The sequence below is a fragment of the Harpia harpyja genome, chromosome 15 (genome assembly GCF_026419915.1).
Source record: "Harpia harpyja isolate bHarHar1 chromosome 15, bHarHar1 primary haplotype, whole genome shotgun sequence".
In the NCBI taxonomy this organism is placed as follows: domain Eukaryota; kingdom Metazoa; phylum Chordata; class Aves; order Accipitriformes; family Accipitridae; genus Harpia; species Harpia harpyja.
This window is the reverse complement of record NC_068954.1, coordinates 355,963-378,397: the sequence shown is the minus strand read 5'-3', so window position 1 is coordinate 378,397 and position 22,435 is coordinate 355,963. Positions and strand designations below refer to the sequence as shown.

Genomic DNA, 22,435 nt, shown 5'->3' with positions numbered 1-22,435 from the left:
CCGCGTCTCCTAACGCACCCGGGGGGCAGCGACCGGCAGCACGGCTGGAAGTAGGGAAGGCAGAGGGACCTGCTGTGCCCCTGCCCACAGCCCAGCGCTAGCCCTGGAGCCCCGTTAGTGCCTGGCCTTCCTCACCCTGCTCCCGGGCGGGGCTGGGGACACAGGGCCCCCCCCTGCCGACCTCGGCTCTGCACACAGCAGCAACGACAGGTGAGACCAGTGTATAAAAAGACCCCTTCTTGGTCAGAGGCCAGAATAACGGGTACCCTGCCCTCTCTTCCCTGCTCCCCCCTTCCAAGCTGGGAACATGCAGGGCACTAGCAGTGACAGGCTTGGGGGGGGGGGGGGGCACAGACAGCCCACAGGAATCCCTGCCAGGAGCTGGGATGAGCACCAATTTTACTACAGCAGAACAAGGGAGGACACCCCCTTCCCCATGCCAGAGCCCTCGGCTTCTGCTCAGGCTGGACCCTGCACGGGTCCCCTCTTGCAGGAGCAGCTTGTGCTGCTGACAGCAGCCCTGGGGACCCCCACAGTGCTGCAGGGTCAGAGGTGCCAGGCTCTCCCACACAAGCCCAGCTCGAGCAGATGCCAGAACCACAGCCACAGGAGCTGTGAGCCAGGGGCCACAGTCACCATAGTGTCACCATTTCTCCCAGCTTCCAGGGGAGGGGCCCAGGGACAGGGAAGATCCTTCCCCACTGCAGCCTGGAGTGGGAGGAGAGGGGCTGGGCAGGCCTGGGCAGAAGTGCCAGCAGGCCCAAGGAAGGTGCAGAACTAAGCCTGTGGTGACATGGGGTGCCAGGGCTCCTGCCACACCACAGAAGGCAGACAAGATGTATTGTGGGGCCTGGTTTATTAGTGTCCATGCAGCTGCCCCTACTACTGATCCACGTTCTTGACACGCAGGACGACAGGCACCGACGTGCAGGGGATCATGCCCAAGTCCGTGATGACCAGATCCACCAGGTCAGGTGGTGTCACATCATAGACCAGGTTAAGGAGGCGCAAGGACTTGTTCTCTGCCCAGCCACCCAGCTGGGCCTGGCCTTTCCGGAGCACGATCAGGTCATCGGGGTCATCTGCAGAGAGAGGAGCAGCCGGCAGGATCAGGGAGAGGGACAGCACCTCTCTGTCCTGCCCTGGGAGCACACAACACTGCTGCTGCCTGCCAAGCCATCCTCCCTGTGAGCGGTGGCCCCTTGCCCTGGAAGGGGAATGGCAGGGTGGACTGGCCTGTCCTGGCCAGCAGTGGGAAGAGGGAGCAGGTCCCAGGTGGGAGGAAGGGGACAGAAGCCGTACCCAGCTCATTGGAGACAAAAGAGTCCGTCTGCACTCGCTCGCAGAACTTGTAGGTCTCGCAGCACACCAGGACAGGCACATTGTAGGCCTTGGAGACCAGCGCTATCTGGGACGTCCCCACCCGAGACATAACAGAGCCGTTGGCCAGAAGTGCGTGGGCTCCCAGCAGCACTTTGGACACCTGTCAGGGAAGTGCAGGGATCCATTGGCACCTTTTATCATGCTGCAGCCTCCCCCATGTCCACCACTGCCCCCCAGCACAGCCCCACTCCACTCCTTACCTCAGGCAGCACGTAGGAAATGGCATTGATCATCACATATGTGCAGTGAATGCCCTTACGCACCAGCCGGCGCAGCGTCTCCCGGCCTTCCAGCCGTGGCCGGCTGTCCACCACGATCACACGGAAGGCCCGGCCCTTCTTCACGTGGGCGTCGCACAGCGTGCGGTTCACAAGGGAAGAGCTGACAGACACCAGTTAGGAGGCTGCCCCATCCTGCCACGCCAGGCTCTCACCCAGCACACGGACAGCCTGCACTGACGCTGCTTGCCGACAGCATCGCCAAGAAACACAGCCCAGCGCCAGAAGATTTCCCTTGGCACTGGCTCCAGTGTGGGACTCATCAGGTGCCGGCCAGGCAGGAGGTTTTCTGAGCATTAGCATGGGATCTCGCCCAGGCGACAGCCCTGACAGGCGCCTGACAGCAGCAGCTGCAGCAGAGCAGGCACTGCCAGGCACCAGCTGCCATGGCAGCTCCCCAGGCACATCCAGCCCAAATAGAGCAATATCTCTTTTACACAGGGCAGCCGTCAAGCTCCCAGCAAGACCCTGATGGGCTAGTGCTGCTTAGAGATGAGTCCAGGCAGAGCTGATGTCCACCCTTGCTGTTAAAAGTGCTGCCCCTTCCAGACACCCTACGCTCACTTCCAGGGCCCCCTCTCCCTGTCTGTGCACAGAGAATCACGCCCTGGGAAAAGGGATGTCTCAGCCCTCTCCGGAAGCAGCACTGACCTCCACCTGTCCGTGCCCACAGTGAGGGACATCCTCTCCAAACCCTCTCCAAGTTTCCTTCTTGTAATGCTCCAGGCCCACACTGGCCTCCTGCCCCTGCTCCTTCCTCCACCCATCACCCAGCAAGCACATCACATCTAGACTGTTTTGCACAGCAGTCTCTGGCTCCTTCTCCCACCTCTACTTTCTGGGATATAGTCCCTAGAAGGAAGAACAAGCTTCCATATTTTTGCTTCCTGACATTTGACTTTGCTGCGGTTTGTTTAAAATGCCAGTAAGCAGCCATGGCTGCTCTCTAAGTGCCCCATATTGAAGAAGCGGTGAATCTGGATTTCTTGAAACACTTAACTCTGGACACATGCAAATGGAGGACAGTGCTGAGCCCTGAACAGGAACAGCAAAGTCTCATGGACAAGCCTTCGGTACAGGCTTCACTGACAGCAATGGCTTCAGGCCTCTGTCAGGCGCTTCCTGGTCCAGTCAAGGCGTTGCCCACTGCTGTAACACTACAGGCCGGCGGGTCTGGGAGTCAGGGTTAGTCGAAATGGCAGGCATTGCCAGCTCAGGCATTCACAAACTGAGTTTGAGGCGCTAACGCAACTACATTAATCAGTATAGGCTGGTATAAGGCTACTTGATCAGACCCTCCTCTTCATTCCTCTAATGAGCCTGAGGCCTCCAGTGCTTCTAGCATCTAGCCTGTCCCAGCATGCAGAGAAATCGGAAACATCAGCAGGACACAGCCCTCTGCAGCGGGGCCCTCCAGGGACGCCTGCTCACAGCCAGGCCTGCCAACACCATCCTCTGTGCTCTGCAGACACGGTTTAGCACTCCCCTCGGCAGCTGCCAGGCAGAAAGTGCTTTGTCACCACCTCATGATGCGAGCTCATCAGCCTGCTTGTCTCCCAGGGTGGGACAAGAGTCCTAATGAGCTCTCTGTTTTTTCTAAAGCACTAACAATACGCCCAAGTCATTAGCAAGTGTTGATCCCAGGGCCGTGCTCTGCTCTGTCCTGACACTCTCATACATCCACTGTTCTGTCCTGCCCCGCTGGTCATAAACCTCCCTTGTGCCTTTACGTACCAGCTCCCCACCACATCCAAGTTCTGGCTGGCACCCCCTGACTGCCCCCTCCCTGCTTGTTTTATTTCTAGTTGGTGGACCCAGAGCCACAACCCTTCCCTCGGGCAACGCTGACTTTCCCACCTTTGAAAAACTGCTTTTGCAAGGGCTTCCCATATTCACTCAACTGCTCCGTTCACTTTTTCCATCCACTGGCCTGGCTGTCCTCTTACCATCCATACACCAGGATCACATCCTTGTCATTTATCTTCTCAAAGGCAGACCTTGAAATGGCTTCAGCTGCCAAAAGAATCTTCTCCCGCAGATACTTGTCGATAGTGTCTTGCAGCTTCTCCTTTGCCTGGGGAGACAGTGCCATCATGTACAGCATGGCCTTGCCATACCGCAGACACTCTGTTGTCCCTTGCAGCCTGGCAGGACTGCGGGCTCAGCTCTGCCTGCAAGCGTGGAGCCCTGCCCTGCTCCCAGCCAGCCTGTTTGTGCAATGGCACCTTCCCCTGGGACAGGGGCTCTGCAGGACACACAGGGCCACTCCTGTCCCAGCACAAGCCTCCCAGCAGACCACGGTGCCTCACCATGTGTTCAAGCTGCCATTAGGACCTCCCCAGCTCTGCCCATTATCGCCCCCGCACCTCAGACTCTCCGGCCTGACTCCTCTCAGCCCACTAGCCACACTGCCTCAGGGGCTCTCGCAGCCAGCTCCTGATGTATGCCACCACCCTGCCCCTTGCTGCACAGCCAATGGGCTCCGGTGGAGCTTTTTGCATGGGATATAGCTGAGCACTGAAAAAACACCTTATTCTTCATCCGTGACTTTACTGATGCTGTCAAACAATGCTCATAGGCAGTCCTGGTGGGCAGGCCCAACTGTGTGGCCTTTGTGGCCTTCCTGCAGTGCAGAGCACCAGCTGGACCAGCCTGCAAGTCCTTCAGCCATCCAAGAGTCACTTCTTCATGCAGGTGCAATGCTGGTTGCTGGCCAGGCCTGCGGTGCAGGGCTGCGTTCACTGAGACCACGTGCGCCTGCTGCAGCTTCTCTCATTTTACGTCCCTGCTCCTGACGAGCTCCAGTCCTACCAGCCCAGCGACGCTAACAGCCCAGCATTTGCTGCGGTGCACCCTGGCCCCTTTGGCTCCTGCTGGGCTGTGCCTGCTGGCAGAGGGGGAGCAGGTCTGGCTGCAGTCCCTGCTCAAGCAGTGGCTGGCAACACTTAGGGCCAGCAGTCTTCTAGCTTCTCTGCAGCACTGCTCCCAGTCTGCATCCTACCACCTCTCCCTGCTCAGCCTGTGCCAGGGCTGTCCCTCCACCCCAGTGCCTGCAGCCAGAGGGCTGGAGCCTGCTGCTCACGTGAGGCCACTCACCTCCTCCTCTCTCAGGGTGTCAGGTAGGCATGAAATCTCCTTCTTGAGGAACTTAATGGCATTGCCCATGCTGGCTGAAAGGGGCCGGCACTGGTTCAGGAAGCTGCAGAGGAGAGACGGGCTTAGCTCCAGAGCAACCGGAGGACAGGGACAGGAATAGGAAGGGTACACCTGGGCTGGGGATGGTGGTCAGGGAGGCAGAACCCAGAGCCCCAGGAAAGTCAGCCCAAATTTGGGTGGACACCAACCCAGAGAGGTGACCGACAGACCACACTCAGTGGAGCTTCAGTCGCTCTGTTCCAGCATCACGAGCCCTCACCTGATGTGTGGCTTCAGCTTGGCCACTAGGTCCCGCGACAGCTCCTCGTTGGGGGGAGTTGAGTAATCCCGGATCAGCTGAGACAAGAAGGAAAAGAGCACGAACTCAGGGCACCTGCCCCTTCTGGCCAGGCACAGCACATGACCACCCTCGCCCAAAAGTCTGCAGACCAGGCACGAGTGTGTACTGCACAGCTTGACATGCTTTCACGGGGGGGAGGGCAAAGGGATGCTCCAGGAACTCAAATCTGCAGTGGCAGCACCAGAACAGGATGTTAGCAGGGCCCAGCCCTGGGCATGGTCAGAAGGAAGAGGCTGAAGATGACTGAGCACAGATACAGCCTCAGTAGTCAGGGAACAGGAAGAGATGCCTGCGCCTCGTGCAACGCCCCTGCTGCCTGGTTGGCATGGGCAGCTGCTTGCATACCTGTTTGAAGACTTCCAGCAGGGCGATGCAACGGGCATTGGAGCCATTGATGATGCCCTGGGAGTACTGGAGGCCAAGGCGCACCACAGCCGGGTGAATTACTGTGGAGGGGATGCTGCAGGGACAAACGTGAGACAGCAGTCAGCACTGGCCCTCTACAGCCCAGGAACAACCAAACCATTGCCAGGCCCCCAGCCAAACAACCCGAGAGACTGCCCAAGAAGGGAGCTGTCAGTCAGCCCCTACTTGCTCCGTGACCTGAGGAGTCAGGCTAACCCTGCAGCCCTTCTCCTGTGGCCCTGCACTGCCTAAGGGCAGCTCTCCTCACCCCACGGGCAGGGTATCTGGCTGCCCCTGCTGCTGCTCCTCAAAGCAAGCAAAGGGATCCCCCACCACTCCAGCAAGCCTATCCCACAAGTGGGACCAGGATACCCCTTCACTACAGCCATTTTGCAGCCAGGCCAGCCGAAGCAGAGCCATATGATTGCCAGGGGCCTGGGCTGGGGAGGCCACATACCTCATCTGCTGTGTCAGTGGCTTCTTCCGGCTATACTGGTGCAAGTGGGAGAACAGGTTGACCTTGGTGCCATAGTCCTGCCTCAGAGGTACCTGTAGCCGAACAGCGTTGATGATGGCTTACCCAAGGCGGCCATACAGCCCTGCTCACTCCAGCACCACCAATCACACCAGCACTCACTCGTGGCTCACCAGAGGTCCCCTCTGCCCAGCAGAGAGCAGGCCCTAGTCCCACCATACATGCAGCCTGACCCCCACCACACACACCCACAGCATGACTGCCCTGAAGCATGTAGCCTGTTACCCAGCCCTCCTCCTACCTGCTGCCGCTCCAGCTTCTTGGCCAGTTTCCTCTGGGCAGCGGGGTCATCCACCTGCACATGCTCCGGCAGCCGCTTTACCACTGCGAGGATAGTTGGGAGGGCGGTGTGAGGTGGTACTGCCCTGGTGCAGCCCCCAGCCCAGCCATGCTGCTCCAAGACTCAGGAAACGCATGGCAGGGCAGCGCCCAGGGCACCATGGAAGGACCGGAGAGGCAGCCCCTGCAGGCAACTGACACCCACCCCAGACACCTCCCTCCCCGCTCACCCTCTGCACCCTGTGGTGATGACAGCTTTACCGGATTGAGGTTCAGTGGGGGTCAGCCTGGGCTTGGCTGCTGTGGCTGCCTGGCTCAGCTCTGCTTTCTTCGCCTGCTTCTGGGCCCGCTCAGCCTCCTGTTTGGCACGGCGCTCTGCTCGCAGCTCAGCTTTGCTCTTGCCCCCTGTGGGCTTCTCGCTGTCGTTGGGGCCATCGGCCAAGGCTGGGGGGGACATGGGGTGAGCAGCTACTACAGGAGACAGAAGGGGGAAGTCTGTGTCCAGCCTCCATCACCAGGAGATGTAGCCCAGTACGTGGGGCAGCCCGTGGCAGGGAGATCCTCCTCTGTGCAAGAGTCTGCCTTTGGAGGAGCAGGTGGGACTTAGCCCCACATTCTCCAGCACTTTGCCTGCCCCGCATTCAGGTGGGGAGGGGACTGGCCTCTCTACACCTTGGACCCTGCAAGAACGCAGGCACTCGAGGTAGCGAGGACCAGGAGCACTCAGGTGCAGAGAGGTGGGACATGCCGGACGTCCCACTGCAACCTCCCCTAAGCGGAGGATGTTCCCGGCTCAGGGCTGTTCCAGCCTGAGGGCATTCCCAGCCGGCGAGACCACCGGGGGCCTCCCCACAGGGCTGCCTCTGTCGGGGGTGGTGGGGAGGTCTGCTGCGCGGCTCTCCAGGCTCGGGGGCCGCCTCGGGGATTAGGAGGTCCTCACCCCGCGGCTGCCCTGGGTCGGAGGGCGTCCCCAGCTCCGGGGGCTCGGCCGCCGGCCCCTTCTCGCTCCTCTTCTTCTTCTTCTGCTGCTTCTTCTCCTTCCGCAGCTGCAGCTTCTCCTCCCGGGAGAGCTCCGGGGCCTGCGGGCACAGAGCGTCAGGCAGCCCCCGGCCCCCACGCCGGCCCCCGGCCCAGCCCCCAGCCCCACGCCGGTCCCCGGCCCTGCTCACCTGCGGTCCCGCCGGCACCGGCGCGGCGGCTTCGGGGCCCGCACCTGGAACGAGAAGACGCGTGAGAGGGGCCGGGAGCGGAGCCGGGCCCGGCCGGCACCGGCCGCGGGGACCGGGGAGAGGCCGGCGGGGGGAGGCTGGGTGGGTGCGGAGCGGCGGGGCGGGAGCGGGGCCCCAGCCGGTGCCGCGGCGCGGGGCCCCGCCGCCCAGCGCCGGCCCGAGGTCCCGGCCCGGCACTCACCGCCCGGCGCGGCACGCTCCGCCATGGCGCCTGCCCGGCCGCCCACAGCGCCCCCTGCCGGCCGGAGGGGGGTGCCGCCCGCCGGCTCTGCGTGACCTGCCCTGGCGTCACCGGCCCGCCGCGTGCCGCGCGGTGACGCCACTCCGTAGCCGGTTCCCAGGGCGTCCCTCCCCGCTCCGCCCGCTCCCAGCGCCGTCGGGAGCCCTGGGCCCTCCCCGCCCACTTGCGGGCGGCCTGCCGGCCCGGCGCCCCGGGCCGGGCTCCCCGCCGCCGGGGCCCGTCCCGCTGCGGGCCCGCGCTCAGCACCGGGGGCGGCGGGGCAGGGCTGCGGCCCCGCTGGCTGTCGCCGGGACGTTGCCAGGCACTAGGCGCGGGGCTGACCCGGGGCTGCGGCGGGCTCCCGAGCCGGGGGCGGGGTGTGTGTGTGTGTGTCACCGGGACGGCCGTGCGGCGACCCGGCGCCAGGCCCGCGGGCGGCGGGGCGGGGCGGAGCGGGGCGGGGCGCGCGGACGGTCCGGCCCCGGCGGGCGGTTCCGCCGGCCGCGCCATCGCGGGGGCCCCCGCGGGGCGGTGCCGGGGAGCGCCCGGCCCGACATGGCGGCGCGCGGCAGGTAGCGGGGGCGCGCGACCCGGCCCCGGCCCCGCCATGCACTTCTCCATCCCCGAGACCGAGACCCGCGCCGGCGACGGCGGCGCCGCCTACGTGGTGAGCGGGGCTGGAGCGTGAGCGGAGCTGTCCGGCGGGGCGCGGGCGGCGCGGCCCGGTTCCGGCGGGCCCCGCGGCGGCGGCAGCGCTCAGCGGGGCCGGGGCCGCCGTCCCGGGGCAGTGGCGCTGTCCGCCGCCCTGCCCGGTGGGGCCGTGCGGGCCCGCAGCCCCGGCGGCGGCCCGTGCCGGCCGGGACCGGGCGAGGCGGGCAGTCCTCGGCCGGCGCGGCCGCCATCCCCAGCCGGCGCCCCGCTCCCGGCCCGGGCGGCCGTCGGGCCGCGCTGCCCTTGCGCCCCGGGGCCGGGCCCTGCGGCCCAGGCCGGCCCCCGGCGGGCCGCGGGGAAGCGGGGGTGGGTGTCCCTGGGGTGCGGCCCCCCGGGCGCCGCTCGGAGGGTGCCTGGACCCTGCCCCGCGCGGGGGCGAGGGGGGCGGCTGGCCCGATGCGCTGCCGGCAGGGGCCCCGTCCCGTCCCGACCCCGGGGCCCGGCTCATCCTGCCCCCGCCAGCCCGTCCATCCGTCCCGGCTTCCTGTTTTCCTCGGCGCGCCGTGAACGCCCTCCGGCTTGGCAGCTCCTCCAGGAGCGGGTCCCCGGGCTGCCTGGAGGAACGCTGCTGCTGCTGGGGGGGTGGCGGCCCACCGGCTCCCCCGGGGGCCGAGAGCCCCCTCCCCGGCGGGGCCAGCGGCCGTAGCGCTGCCCGCGCAGCGGGGTCTCGCTGCAGGCTGTGGCGGGCAGAGCCCCCTGGACTGCAGCTGGGTCCAGGCCTGCGCTTCCCCCTGCTCCCAGTTCGGAACGAGGGCGGGTGGCTCCAGAGGGGCTCCGCGGCCCTGCCGTCTCCTCCGCGGGGACCCCTCGCTTGCCACCTTTGCCGAGATCTCTCTCTGGGGGGTCCCCCCGGCATGAGGCGGCGTGTCAGGGACACGGACGGCAGTTGTGAGCCGCGGGAAGGGCTGTGAAGGGATCCACAGGCAGCTGCGGTTGCACAAGGGCCGGAGGAGCAAGTTGCACCTGAGGCGTGTTTGGCCCTGTGCCTACCCCTGCACTTTGCCCTCGGGCGTTGCAATGGCTCCTTGGGTGGGGGAAGACCTCATCCCCAGTGTCAGAGGAGAGCTTGTTTGCAGCCCTGGGTCTGGGCAGGAGCTGGTGACCCCCGCGGAGAGCCCTGCCAGTGTGGGGCTCCGAGCTGATGCTGGCCAGGCGTGAGTGCTGCCTGGGCCACCCGGCCATCTCTCGTGGTCTCCTGGGCCCTCTGCAGGGACCCTGAGCAGCAGGGCTGTCACCTTTGGGTTGGAAGGTGGTGTGGGAAGCCAGTGTGAGCTCCAGCATGTGCAAGGCCAGCGTGGCCTGGACAGGTGCCTCCGCTGACCCCGAGCAGCCCCAGCTTTCGGGGGCAGGAGGACACTTGGGGCTTCCAGTGAGCAAAACAGCCATGGGAGGTACCTGCCTGCGCTGTGATCGCCAGCTGGAGGCATGTCCCCAGCCCCCACGGTCCAGTCCTGCCCTCCCAAACACTGTTCTGGGTATGGCAGTACCTGCTTCGGCACAGACGGGACAGCACTGTCCCGTGGGAGGGTGCTGCCTGTGACGAGGTGCCTGGAAGCTGAGGCATGGAGTTGCTGGGCCCTGTGCGCTGTGCAGCCGTAGCCGTGCTCTGCCTGCGGTGTCAGCTGGGAGCTGAGCCAGGGTGGGGGTGGAGGGCAGAGGGGGCACCGGGGGGGGGGGGCAGCAGCCAGGGACAAGCTCCCTGGGATCCCCTGCAGCAGGGGCAGTCACCTCCCTGACTCTGTAGGGCTCCCTCTGAGCTGTGGGACAGGGGAGCCTCAGCTGGGCTGGTGCTGGCTGGGGTAGAGCTATCCCAGAGGGGTCCTAGCCTCTCCCCTGGCCCCGGGGGGCATGTCCTGGGGTTGGGGTGGGGGCACATCCTGCTGGGCTCTGTGCAGCAAACCTTAACGCTTTCAAGCAACCAGCATCCCAGTAGTGCTGGGGCATGTTGTGGTGGACCCAGGGTGGGCAGGCAGCGCACGAGGAAGGAACCCCCTGCCCCGTGGCGACGGCTGGCTGTGGCCATGCACCCCAGGAAGCGGTGGAGCGAGCCCAGGCCCACAGCCTTTGGCAGTGGGGACATCCCGGCCATGCAGCTCTCTGTGGCTGGATGCCAGGCTCCTGCTCTGCTGGCCTGAGTGCAGCTCAGGTTGCTGTGCTGGCCACTGCATTGCTGTGCTCACTCCTCCCAATGTGTTGTGGGGCCTGCAGGATGGAGAGCAGCTGCTGGCTGCTGCCTGCCCTTACTGCAGGGAGGGGTGTCCTCTCCCGCTGACTTGGGGACACCCATGTCCATGGGCCTGCAGCGTGGCTCCGTGCTCTCCCCATGGCTTGGCAGCTGCAGGGTTACGCCTTCCTGGTGTCCATCACACACATCTCTTGGATGCGCTTGTACTTCCTTAGCGGTTTTGACCATGTCCACTGGGCCACAGCTCTGCACCAATGCTGAGATGTCTTCAGAGCAGCAGCACAGAGAAACCTTTCAATGCTGTTACTGTACTTATCTGTGCGAGTCCTGGGTGTTTGACCCATCCTCACTTGCTAATGCATAGTCCTTGGCTGCCCACAGCAGCCCCTGCTGGTCCTGGCTGTGCTGGGGGCTGTGGCTGTGCCTGCCTGGGGCTTCTTGTCCCATGCGTTGGCCTCCGTGGGCAGTCTCGGGGCACGTGGGCCCTGCCCCTCTCTGGGCGGCTGGGGGTGCTGCCCCCAAGAGCTGGAGAGGGCCCCGGCCCTGCAAGGGAAGTGCTGCGGAGCTGTGTGCTCCGGGGCAGCGCCTGGAGCGGGTCCAGGTGGCTGCTGGGATTGGTGCCTCCAGGCTGGGGCCAGTGCCTACAAGGCAAACCCAGCTCCCGCAGTAGTGCCCAGCCCAGCACGGGGCATGGGAGGGTGCCAGGTGGGTCCCAGTGCTTCCCGGGGCAGGAGCTGAGCTCTGCTGGCAGGAGGGGAGGGCTGGGGGTGCCCCATCTGCCCCTTGGCGGGGTCCTCGGGAGCATCACCTCTTCCTGGGCTGTGGCGGGGCTGGGCCCTGCAGGGGCTTTTCCCTGGGGTGGCCTGTGTGCCCCGAGCTGGGCAGGCCCTGAGGCCCTTGCATCCGGCGGGTGCTGGGATCTGACTGATGTCTCTCCCTGCAGGCCTACAACATCCACGTGAACGGGGTGTTGCACTGCCGAGTGCGCTACAGCCAGCTCCTGGGGCTGCACGAGCAGGTAGGCAGTCGTCCCCAGCGGTGCCCGCTGCGCTCCTGGCGGGCAGGGTGCTGGGCCCTGTGAGCTGCTGTTGGGTGCTGCAGGAAGGCACTGCGCGCTGCCAGAGAGCCGGAGCATCGGGCGCTATGCTGGCTGCGGGCAGGCGTGTGCTGTCCAGTGCTGCCCGCGGGGCTGGCCAGGGTGTCGTTTCCTGCTCCTTGGCATCGGGTGCAGGCTTCCTCTCCTGCTCTGTGACGTCCCGGCTGGGTTCGTGCGAACTGCTGTCTGTCCGTTTGGATGAGGAACACTGGCGAGCTCTCTGCTTCCCTTGCTGGGGCCCTGGAATTCAGCTGGGGTGGGGGGTCGGAGCAGCCACCATCTCCCTGGAGGCTCTCGCAGCACTCTGCTCCTCTGCTCTCTTCCCAGTTAAGGAAAGAGTATGGCGCCAACGTGGTCCCAGCCTTTCCCCCAAAGAAGATCTTCACACTCACCCCGGCAGAGGTAGAGCAACGACGGGAACAGCTGGAGAAATACATGCAGGCTGGTAAGCTGGGTCTGCCCCGTGCTGCGGCGCAGGGCCAGCTGCCCCCCGCTTGGTCGCTCAGGGCGTCGGGGCACCGCCCGCATCTTCCTCCTGACACCGCTCCATTTGCAGTGGCTTGTCTTGATACTCCCAGTCTTGCTCTGGTATTAGCTGGCCTTGCCCACTGGATGTCAGCTCCTCCATCCCAGCCCCTTCCCCTTCCCTACACTGGCACCCCCCACCTGCGGGCAGTCCATAGCTGCCCATGTGCACACCCTACGCACAGCGCACGCTTAGTCTGGGTGCAAACTCTGAGGGGCCGCAGAGTGGCTGGGCATTGGCGTGGGTCCCTGCCCCTTCCCACGTAACGCCTGACTCCTTGCTCGTCTTCCACCCCCAGTGCGGCAGGACCCGACGCTGGGAGGCAGCGAGACCTTCAACAGCTTCCTGCGCAAGGCCCAGCAGGTGAGGGGGCAGGAGCCGCTGGATGTGGTGGGCTGCTGGGGCAGCCTGCACGGGGGTGAGTGCTGACCGCCGGGGCCGGGCAGTGCGTGCCGGGGCCCTCAGACTGCAGGGCAGTCTGAGCAGCGTGAGGGTGGTCGGCAGTAGAGGGGCCGGGGTGCCGATCCCGTTTCTCTCTCCAGGAGACACAGCAGATACCCACAGAGGAGGTGGTGCTGGAAGTGCTGCTTTCCAACGGTCAGAAGGTCAAGGTCACCATCCTTACCTCGGACCAGACAGAGGATGTCCTTGAGGTGCCAAAGCTCTTGTGCTGGGTGGGACCAGCTCCTCCTGCTGAGTTCTGTGGTTTCCCACATGTGCAGGAGTTCTTTCAGCCTGGCAGCACCCTGGCCCTCCCTGTCGTGTCCCTACCCGAGAGCAGGGTTGTCTTGGGGGGCTGAAGAGCAGTGGAGCTGGAAAGGGTGTGCCGATGTGCTCGTGCCCCTCTCTGGGCCCAGATTGATGTTGGGAGGCCCTCAGCTCTTTCATGGTGGCGGTGATCCCCCAGGCCCCGCTTGTCCGCTTGCCCCCCCTGCCCTGGCCACCAGCACAGCAGAGGTGCTGCCTTCCTGCTGTTGGGAGGCCCCAGAACACACACAGGCTGGATCCTGCCATGGGGTAAGGACATAGAAGTGCCGCCTCTCTGCGGGAAGTGGTGACCTCCTGCTCTCACTCCCAGGCTGTGGCTTCCAAGCTGGATCTGCCAGATGACCTGGTCGGCTACTTCAGCCTCTTCCTAGTGAGAGAGACCAAGGACGGAGCTTTCTCCTGTGAGTAAAGCATGAGGAGCCCCATGAGGGCTGTGGTGGGATCTCTGGACCAGATGGCCCTGCCCTGGGTGGGGGGGCATCCAGTGGGCTTCCCCAGGGCACCCTGGCTGGCAGTGGTCCAGTGGGCTCCCGCTGCCCCAAGCCGCTGCTGAGCTGCTGTTTCCCCGCAGTCGTGCGGAAGCTGCAGGAGTTTGAGCTGCCGTATGTGTCTGTCACCAGCCTGCACAACCCTGAGTTCAGGATCATCCTGCGCAAGAGGTGAGCGGTAGGGTTGGAGGGGCAGTGACTGCTGGAGCGGTGGGGTGGTGTCTGGGGCTCCCTGCTCTGCAGAGGGACCCCTCCCCTCCTGCCATCGCCACCTGCATGGTGCTTTGGCCCCCGGGAACACACCTGGGCATCCTCAGCCGTGACACTGGGGGCCAGGCTGCCCTGCTGGGCTCGGCCCCTGATTCCGCTTTCCCCAACACAGCCCTTCCTGCCTCTGGCAGCTGCTTGAGAGGGGGAGCGGGGCATGACAACTGATGGCTACCGGGGGAGCTGGCCAGAGAGCCAGCCCAGCGCCTTGTCCCAGTATGGGGGCTGTTTTTCTCCCCATCGATGCTAGGAGCTGGGGAATAGGTTGACCCATGTGGTTCCCTTCTAGCTACTGGGACTCCTCCTATGACGACGATGTAATGGAGCATCGTGTGGGGTTAAACTTGCTGTATGCGCAGGTGAGGGTTGGTGCGGCCCAGCCGGCTGAGGAGGGGCACTGCACATCAGCTACGGCTGTGTGGGGTCTTGGGTGGCTCTGGGCCCAGCTGCTCACCAGCCTCTGCTTCTTGGTAGACGGTGTCGGACATCGAGCATGGATGGATCCTTGTCAACAAGGAACAGCACCGGCAGCTGAAGTCCCTGCAGGAAAAAGTCTCCAAGAAGGAGGTAGGGGACAGCTCGATGATGTGGCGGGAGCAGTCCCAGCACCAGACTGGCACTGCTCCCATGTGAACGTGTGGTGCTGAGTTCATGGCTCGTTCCTGGCCCGGGAGGCGCGGTGGCCGTCTGTGCTGAGCTTCCCTGGCTCTGCCTGCAGTTCATCCGCCTGGCGCAGACCCTGAAGTACTACGGCTATCTCAAGTTTGACCCCTGCATCACTGACTTCCCTGAGAAGGGATGCCACGTCGTCGTCAGTGCTGGCAACAACGAGCTCAACTTCCAGGTGCGGCTGCCGAGTGAGCAGATCAAGGAAGGCAGCTTCAAGGTCACGCGCATGCGGTGCTGGCGAGTCACGTCCTCGGTGAGTGCCGCTTGCCTGCGGGGGCTCTGGGGTGTCTGGCAGCTCTCCCCAGGAAAGGTGCTGGCTGTGTTGCCTGCTTCCAGCCCAGCTGGCCTGGGGAAGGTGTGAGCTGTGCTTTGGGGCTGAGGGGGTCATCGGTGTGAGGATGTTAGAGGAGCCTGCCGCTGTGAGGGGACCTGGCAGTGGTGGAAGGCCAGTGGGAGCTGGGCAGGGTGTCCAGCACTCAGCTGGGGGCTACCCTCTGTCAGCACAAGGGCCAGGGAAGCTGGCTGCTTTCTCCCTGGAGGCTCCCAGCCTCAGCATGTGCCCTTGCAGGTGCCGATGAGCAATGGTCCCTCGGGGAGCAGCCCGGGGAAGTCCGAGGTGAAGCTGGAGTTGGCTTTCGAGTATCTAATGAGCAAAGACCGGCTGCAGTGGGTCACCATCACCAGTCCACAGGTAGGGCTGCCTGTGTGCCACGCCAGTGGTGGACAAGGACGGGAGCGAGGGGGCAGCTGTGAGGGAGAGGGCCAGTCTGGGCTCAGCGTGGTGTGTTGGGAAGGCTGTGGGTTGTGTGGAGCCTCGTGACACCTCTCCCTTGCAGGCCATCATGCTGAGCATCTGCCTGCAGTCCATGGTGGACGAGCTGATGGTGAAAAAGTCTGGAGGCAGCATCCGCAAGGTGAGGGTTGGGCTGGATGTTGTCTCTGGGGTAGGATCCCATCCTGCCCCTGTGACTCCCCGGGGTCTAGGCTGGGGCCTGCTTGCTCTCTTCAGAACGGGGCCAGCTGAAGGATCCCCAGGGTCCATCTTAACCTTTGAAGCTGCCCATGGGGACCCTGTGGCTTGAGCTGAGCTCCTCCCCTGCAGATGTTTCGCCGGCGGGTGAACGGGGCCCTGCGGCGCTCGGACAGCCAGCAAGCTGTGAAATCACCCCCGCTGCTGGTGAGTGGGACCCTGTGGTCCTGGTAGGGGAGACAAGCGTGACCATGGGCTTCACTGTGTGCTGGGTACCAGAGCCCACGGCCCCCAGAGGTGCCACTGTCCCTTTAGCAGGGCTGGGACAAGCCCAGAGGACAGCAGGGCTGCAGTGCCCCACTCCTGTAGCCCTGGCAAGAGAAACTGAGTCTGGGAAGCCAGACTCCCTGGGGGAGGGAAGGGAGGGCAGCCTGGCCTCGGCCCAGGAAGGCGAGTGGTCACTGAGGGCAGGGAGACGGCGGGTGGTACGAAGGGTGGGTGGTGCGTCCCGCTGCCTCAGCACTGCCTGATGGTGCTGTCCCCCCAGGACTCGCCTGATGCCTCCCGGGAGCCGATGGCCAAACTCTCGGTGAGTTGCGTGTGGGTGCGCTATCACCATCACCCTCGGACTAAGCAGGGGGAAGTGGGGGTCCTCCCTAATGTCTCCCCTCTCCACAGAGCAAGCTCACCTCTGTCAGCCTGCGAGGGATCAGCCACTCCAGCTCTGCTAATGACGTGGGCGCTAACGACTTCCATGGCAATTACGCCTTTGAGGGCATTGGCGATGAAGATCTGTAGTGCCCCCCCTTCCTCGGACAGCACTGGCCCGAGGGCCTTCGCTGAGGAATGTACGACCTGCAGACAGGTTGCAATCAACGTGCCTCTCACCTGCTACATCCACCTTCCCCTGCTCCCCTGGGCTGGGGAGCTCACCCCCAGCCCACCGTTGGCCTTCGGGGTGGGGGCAGCTGAACTCCTCCTGCTGCTGGCTCCAGCTGGGAGAGGGCTTGTTCCCAGGGCGGCACTAGCCCAACCCGAGCAGCGTGCCCAGGCCGAGCCCTGGGGCAGTGTCGCGGAGCCTGGCCCAGCGTGGGGGGCAGAGCTGCCCCTTCCCCAGCCGGGAGGGCCTGGCCCAAGCGCCCAGCTGCCCTGGGTGGCTGGGGCAGCGGCTTGGCAGCAGCAGCCTGGTGGCACCAAGTGGCCCTCATGAGGCTCCATAATGCCAAATTAGCATTTAGGTTTCTGCTCAGAGACAGACTGCAGTAAACTGTCTCCAGGGGGCTCTGCGCAGAGCCCCCTCTCTAACCCGCTCATAGACTCCAGCGTAATCTAGGCTTGTAACCACGTATCTCCTGCTGCTCAGACAGACCAGAGCATTAATGGACAGTAACTGATGTTTACACACTGCAATGATGATTAAAATGGATCCTGATTGGTACTGGGCTGTCTGTTGGGGGGTGGCCGCTGTTCCTCCCCTCCCCACACACTTTGCTAGCCCCACGCTGTCCTCTTCTGAAGCAGAACAAGGCCCCCAGGGAGAATAGCAGATAACAAAACTGACTGTTTAATGCTTTTATACACAATATAAATTACACTGACTGGCATGGCAACAGCCATAGAACCAGTTCTGTTTCCCCCCCTCCCCCCCTGTTCCCCAAACTCTGGCAGAGGAAGGCTCCGACAGGCAGGTCCTGCCCCGAGAGGTGCCTGGGGGCATGGCACCACTGCTGCTGGGGCAGGCACCTGAGCCGCCGGTCGTGGCTTCGCCCTGCCCGGGCAGGATAGGGCTGCTGGAGACCCCGGCGCACCCGTGGGCCCTACGTAAGGCAACCCTGAGCCCCCCTGGAGTCTGCTTCCCGTCCCTCCCCCAGGGAGGGCAGGGGCTGCGGCTGGGGTGCCCCAGGGCTGAGGCACCTCGGGCCCGACGCAGGGCAGCCGGGCTAAGTGCTGTCTCAGGGCAGGGCCGTGCCCACGGCTGGAGGGGCCAGGAGGGCTTTGGCATTGCGCGGGTTCACCCAGTTCTCAGCCGTGTGGCCGTGGATCTTCTGGTGGCGCTTGTAGTTGTCCCAGTGACCAGTGGTGTAGGGGCAGTCCCGGCACTGGAAGGGCTTCTCGCCTGTGTGCCGCAGCATGTGCCGCTTCAGGTTCATGCTCTGGTTGCAGCTGTAGCTGCAGAGGCTGCACTGGAAAGGCTTGTCGCCCGAGTGGATGCGCCCGTGACGCTTGAGGTTGGCCAGATTGCCGCAGGCATAGTCGCAGAGCTGGCACTTGTAGGGCTTCTCGCCTGTGTGCACTCGCTGGTGCCGCTTCAGGTTGTCGAGATGGGCGGAGGCGTAGGGGCAGAGCGGGCAGGCGAACGGCTTCTCCCCACTGTGCGTCTTCATGTGCCGCGCCAAGTGGTTGGGGTAGTGGGTGACGAAGGGGCAGAGGCTGCAGGCAAAGCCTTTGTCCCCACTGCCCTTGCGGGGACTGGCGCCCGGCTCGGTGCCCAGCACTGCCAGGCTGCAGCGCCCACAGACCTGCTCGGCCAGGCCCTCATCCTGCGCGAACCCATCGTCCAGCACCAGCCCGCACATGCGGCACGTGAAGGGGAAGAGCAGCTCCGGCAGTGCGGCCGCCTCCTCACCCCGCAGCCGAGCGCAGCCGGGCAGGAAGGGGCCGCTGCCACTGCCCACATGCAGGCTCAGCTCCGGCAGCAGCGGCTCTGTGAGACAAACACAAACAGGACCGTGAGCGGGACAGCGCAGTGCTGGCAGGGCTCAGCTCTGCAAGGAGCCCCAGGCTCAGGGCGATGGTGCCCCAGCTGAGGCTGGTGGCACATGGCGCCAGGGCTGGCGCAGGTCAACGGCAGAATGTGTGCCTTGCCCATTCCCCAGCCCCAGGGCTGTGCTGTGGGGGGTCCCCCACACCACCCCCCTCTTTACCTGGGTCTTTGTCCCGCCGGTGCGGCCCCTCGCCTTCAGGCAGGCGGTGGCTGAGCATGTGCCGTTTCAGGTTCCGGCTCTGGTTGCAGCGATAGTCGCAGGCAGCGCACTGGAAGGGCTTGTCCTGGCTGTGGACCCGTTCATGGCGTTTGAGGTTGCCCAGGCTGCTGCAGGCGAAGCTGCAGCACGTGCAGCGGTACGGCTTCTCCCCTGTGTGCGTGCGCAGGTGCCGGGTCAGGTTCACCAGCTGAGCAGAAGCGTAGGCACACTGCGGGCATGCGAACGGCTTCTCCCCGTTGTGTGTCTTCATGTGGCGCTTGAGGTGGCTGGAGTAGTGGGAGGCGAAGGGGCAAAGCTGGCAGGAGTACACGATGCGCTGGCTGCGGCCCCCCTCGGCGCCGGCACACTGCAGGCAGCTCTGCCCCAGGCTGGCAGCCAGCTGCAGCCCACACTGGCGGCAGGGCAGCGCTGCGCGGCCGGGCTCCCCACCCTCCTCAGGGTCGCTCTCCACACTCAGCTGCTGGTAGCCAGAGGAGCAGTCGTCGTCGCTCAGCGCGTATGCTGGGATGGCAATCTTCCCCACCAGGGTGTCTGCTGAGAAGACCGTGGGGATGGGATGGTGTCAGCCCAGCTGGCCCAGGCACAGCCCCTCCGCTTGTGCCACCAGTCCCAGCAGGGCCTGTCTCAAGGAGGGGACTGCAGCCAGGAGGGGCCAGGCAGCTGTGCCTGCCCTAGCAGCAGCCGGCAGCCTGCAGGAGCCCACCACCCTGCGCACAGCAGGGCGAGGAGCCCCACGGCCACAACCTGCCCTGACACCCTGCTGCAGGGTCTGTCCTGGGTGCCCCAGGAAACCCTGTCACCTCGACCCTGCGGCTGGCAGGCGCCAGGACCTGCAGGTAGTAAGGTGGCACAGGGGTGGGTCAGGCACTCACGCGGGCACTGCAGGGCCCAGCTGGTAGGAAGCAGCAGTGGTGGGAAAGCGGAAGGTGTTGAGCTCAGCCTGACCCAGGCAGGAGGGCTGGGTGCCTGTAAAACCTTGCTCCGGGCCCCCTCATTCTGCCACTGCCCCAGCCCTGGGGACGGCAGCTGGTCCTACTCCCATGGCCGACACCACGGGGCTCCAACACCAGCCCCACTCCATCATGCAGGAAAACAGACCTTCCCCAGCCCCACATAGCGCCGCTGGCCCACGGCGGTGGGGGGAAGCCTGTGCCAGGCTCTCAGAGGGCACATCTGCTTCCCAGCTGGGCACAGACCCATCCTCCTGCAGCCCCAGGAAGGGATGACAGGAGTGGAGCCTGCTGGCCCCGTGCCCCAGGTGTGCCCGCAGGCTGGTGCTGGGGGCTGGAAGGGCAGTGACATGCAGCCAAAGCTTTGCCACTACCAGCCTCAAGCCGTGCCCAGCTGTCCCTGTGCTGTGCCTGACCTTGGAGTCTGAGACCCAACAGAGGCCCACCACCCTGAGAAGCAGCCTGGGCCCTCCCCTTCGCTGCTGCCCACCTGGCTGCATCCAACTCCCAGAGCCCCAGGCATGTGCAAGGGTGAGGCTGCTCCCAAGCTGCAGCACAGGGCAGCCCCTCCAGCCTCCGGTCCCCTTTCACAAGCACTGCCTGAAGTGCAGACGTCAGAAAGGGGCATCCTGCGAGGGTCTGGCTATTGCCAGGGGAACCCTTGACCACACCTCGAGCCCCCACACTGAGGGTCTTCCCTGCCTCCTCAGCTCAGGCCTGCAGTCCAGCAGTGCCACAGCATCCCTGGAGCACTGTGCCCTGAGCGTGGCCATGTCAGTGCTGCCCAGGTGGGACAGCATGGCCCATGGGGTGAGGACGAGGCCAGTGATGGCTGTCCTGACCTCCTCAGTGGGCCCGGAGGTGCCTGGCCCCGCTCCCCAGCTGGGGCTGGCACCTGAGAGCGGGAAGAAAGGTATTTCTGACAGCAGAAGGTGTGCTGCAGAGAGCAGCTTTCAGCTCTCACAGCGTCCGGCTTCCAGAGCCGCTGAGTGGGCTTTGTCCTGGTGCTGGGCTCTGCGCACAGGCTGTGGGGAAGTGCAGCCCTCGAAGCAGAACCCCATCTGCCAGGCAGCTGGGACCACGCCTCGGCACAAGAGTGGGAGCTGCCAGCACGGCCCAGCGTGGCTGCTGAGGACGCGGACCGGAGCACAGACCTCGTGGACAGCAAGGGGACAGAGCCACAGGGATCGGGCGGGCCGTGCCCCCCTCCTCTCGCTACTGAGTATGTCCCCACGTTATTCACCGCTCGCTGTCGAGGGCAGCGAGTGATACTCCCACCAGTCCTTGTGAGGCACCTTAATGGAGCTGGACTAGTGTTTGCTCCTCTCTGGCTGCCTCGCACCGCAGGCTGACCTGGAGCCCGGTGTGCCGCCGGCTGGGCAGGCACCGGCTGGCCGCACAGAGGGGCCGGGGTGCCCGCGGGACAGGCAAGTGGCAGGGAGCAGAGGGTGGTGGAGGCACAGCCCTGGCCCGGCTCCCCGCACCCCACGCGATGCTGAGGGGTGGTGGTGGGCAGGACCCCGCAGGGACGAGGCCCCAGCTCCTGGGTGGGCAGCAAAGCCGTGCCCCGGCGGCTTGGGGGAACCGGGGACTCCTGGGCAGAGCGGTGCAGACAGCTCCGGGGACGAGCCCTGCGATGGGGTGGCCTGCCAGCTCTGGTGTCCCCGCGGCCCCAAAGCCACCACGGAGGCGGGGGGGCCTTAACGGAAGGGGGAGCGCTCGGGGTGTTGGGGGGCGGTCAGTACCGAGAATCGGTGCCGGGCGGGCAGAGACCAGCGGGGACCGGGGCCTCACCACGCGGGAGGTGATCCGGGAGGGGGAAGGCGCCCGGGGACGGAGCAGCCGCCGGGCGGGACCGCTCCCGGGGAGGGCGGCTGCCGGATGGGGCCAAGCGCGGGGGCCGGTACCGGCAGGGCCGGGCCGCGTCCCCGCCCGGCGGCGCTCCCGAAGGCGGGGCGGGGGGGGCGCCCAGGACCGGCCGTCCCGGCGGGGCCCCGCTACCGGGCCCAGACGGCGGCACGCACCTGGCGGTCCCTTCTCGAAGGCCAGGCCGCGGCCCAGCAGCAGGTCGCCGGGCAGCACCAGCGCCGCTCCCGCCGTCTCCTCGGGGCCGTCCTCGGCGTCCGCTGCAACACACCGAGCGCCGCGGGTCACCGCCGGGCCGCCGCCGCCGCCGCCGCCCCCCGGCCCCGCCGCGCACTCACCCTTCACCGGCTGCGGGTGGCTCTGCTTCCGCCGGGGCATCGTGGCCGGCCTCGGCCCCGGCCCGGCCCCGCCGCCCGCCCGCCCGCGGCCCGCCAGCCGCCCCCGCCAGCCCGGGGCGGCCGCCGCCGCCCCGCCTCGACCGGGCACTTCCGCTTCCGGCCGCCGCGGGGCGGGGCCAGCGCCGGAAGCGGGCGCGGCGCCCCGGAAGCGCCCCGGGCACCCGGAAGCGTGCGGGGGGTCCGCCGCCTCCCGCTTACCTCCCGGCACCGCGCCGGCGTCTCCGGCGATGCGGCGGCGAGGGGGGGTGCCTGGGCCGCGCCGTGCCGCAGGAGAGGCAAGCGGGGGCTGGGTAGGGCCGGGTCCCCGCGGGCGGGAGCGGGGCGGGACGGGCGGCCGCGGGGTCTGGGAGCGGGGGCCACCGGGGTGAGGGTGGTGGGGGGGTGTCGACGGGTCTTTGTGCCCCACGGCGGGCGGCCTGGGGCCGCTTTCCCCCCGCTGCCCCGCCGGGCATGGCCCCGCCGTGGGCGGCCGGAGGGCCCCTTAGCCCAGGGGGAAAGCTCGGCGAGTCCTCTGCCGGGACCGGTGCCCGCAGCCCCGCCGGTGGCTCCGGCCGTCCCAGCGCTCGGCACGCCGTCGGCCTCTCCCGACCGGAGAGGAGCGGGAGCGGGGCTTTTGCTGGCGGGGAAGGGGGCAGGTGCCCCTGTCCGGGGAGAGCGTTCTGCGGGGAGCGCCGGCGGGGCGGGGGGGCCGGGCAGGCGGCTGCTGGGGTCGGGGGGGTGGGGGGGGTGGGC

General features: G+C 65.9%; 3 protein-coding genes across 4 annotated transcripts; 1 reads left to right on the top strand and 2 right to left on the bottom strand.

The window, feature by feature from the left end:
* Positions 1-839: 839 nt before the first annotated feature.
* On the bottom strand, positions 840-8,035 carry EIF2B4 (eukaryotic translation initiation factor 2B subunit delta). Its single transcript, XM_052809454.1, has 13 exons — positions 7,787-8,035; positions 7,546-7,589; positions 7,317-7,455; positions 6,638-6,847; positions 6,339-6,421; positions 6,020-6,111; positions 5,503-5,617; positions 5,077-5,153; positions 4,758-4,860; positions 3,608-3,735; positions 1,584-1,764; positions 1,303-1,483; positions 840-1,082 (listed from the first exon to the last, which is right to left on the bottom strand). The coding sequence occupies exons 1-13, from the start codon at positions 7,809-7,811 to the stop codon at positions 883-885; spliced, it is 1,578 nt and encodes a 525-aa protein (XP_052665414.1). The 5' UTR covers positions 7,812-8,035; the 3' UTR covers positions 840-882.
* Positions 8,036-8,321: 286 nt separating this feature from the next.
* SNX17 (sorting nexin 17) lies at positions 8,322-16,943 on the top strand. The gene is made up of 15 exons (XM_052809453.1): positions 8,322-8,492; positions 11,665-11,739; positions 12,145-12,262; positions 12,642-12,706; positions 12,886-12,996; positions 13,422-13,512; positions 13,683-13,770; positions 14,156-14,225; positions 14,341-14,433; positions 14,585-14,788; positions 15,104-15,226; positions 15,372-15,449; positions 15,638-15,712; positions 16,053-16,094; positions 16,184-16,943. The coding sequence occupies exons 1-15, from the start codon at positions 8,433-8,435 to the stop codon at positions 16,301-16,303; spliced, it is 1,413 nt and encodes a 470-aa protein (XP_052665413.1). The 5' UTR covers positions 8,322-8,432; the 3' UTR covers positions 16,304-16,943.
* A 110-nt stretch (positions 16,944-17,053) lies between these two features.
* Positions 17,054-21,718, bottom strand: ZNF513 (zinc finger protein 513). Of its 2 annotated transcripts, none has more exons than XM_052809451.1 (3): positions 21,644-21,718; positions 18,430-19,023; positions 17,054-18,209 (listed from the first exon to the last, which is right to left on the bottom strand). In XM_052809451.1, the coding sequence occupies exons 1-3, from the start codon at positions 21,681-21,683 to the stop codon at positions 17,458-17,460; spliced, it is 1,386 nt and encodes a 461-aa protein (XP_052665411.1). In that variant the 5' UTR covers positions 21,684-21,718; the 3' UTR covers positions 17,054-17,457. The 2 variants fall into 2 exon arrangements, with proteins under 2 accessions (XP_052665411.1, XP_052665410.1); XM_052809450.1 differs by having other exon boundaries at positions 21,464-21,685.
* Positions 21,719-22,435: the final 717 nt, after the last annotated feature.

Bases quoted from the DNA above. Each gene is read 5' to 3' on its own strand.
- SNX17 (XM_052809453.1), top strand. From the start codon at position 8,433: ATGCACTTCTCCATCCCCGAGACCGAGACCCGCGCCGGCGACGGCGGC. The intron at 11,740-12,144 runs GTAGGCAGTCGT...CTCTCTTCCCAG, and splicing joins TCCTGGGGCTGCACGAGCAG to TTAAGGAAAGAGTATGGCGC. The intron at 12,707-12,885 runs GTGAGGGGGCAG...TTCTCTCTCCAG, and splicing joins TCCTGCGCAAGGCCCAGCAG to GAGACACAGCAGATACCCAC.
- ZNF513 (XM_052809450.1), bottom strand. From the start codon at position 21,683: ATGCCCCGGCGGAAGCAGAGCCACCCGCAGCCGGTGAAGGGTGAGTGC. The intron at 19,024-21,463 runs GTGCGTGCCGCC...CGGTCTTCTCAG, and splicing joins CTTCGAGAAGGGACCGCCAG to CAGACACCCTGGTGGGGAAG. The intron at 18,210-18,429 runs GTAAAGAGGGGG...TTTGTCTCACAG, and splicing joins CCGGCGGGACAAAGACCCAG to AGCCGCTGCTGCCGGAGCTG.
- EIF2B4 (XM_052809454.1), bottom strand. From the start codon at position 7,811: ATGGCGGAGCGTGCCGCGCCGGGCG. The intron at 6,422-6,637 runs GTAAAGCTGTCA...CTATCCTCGCAG, and splicing joins CCCCACTGAACCTCAATCCG to TGGTAAAGCGGCTGCCGGAG. The intron at 4,861-5,076 runs GTGAGGGCTCGT...TCTCCTCTGCAG, and splicing joins AAGCTGAAGCCACACATCAG to CTTCCTGAACCAGTGCCGGC.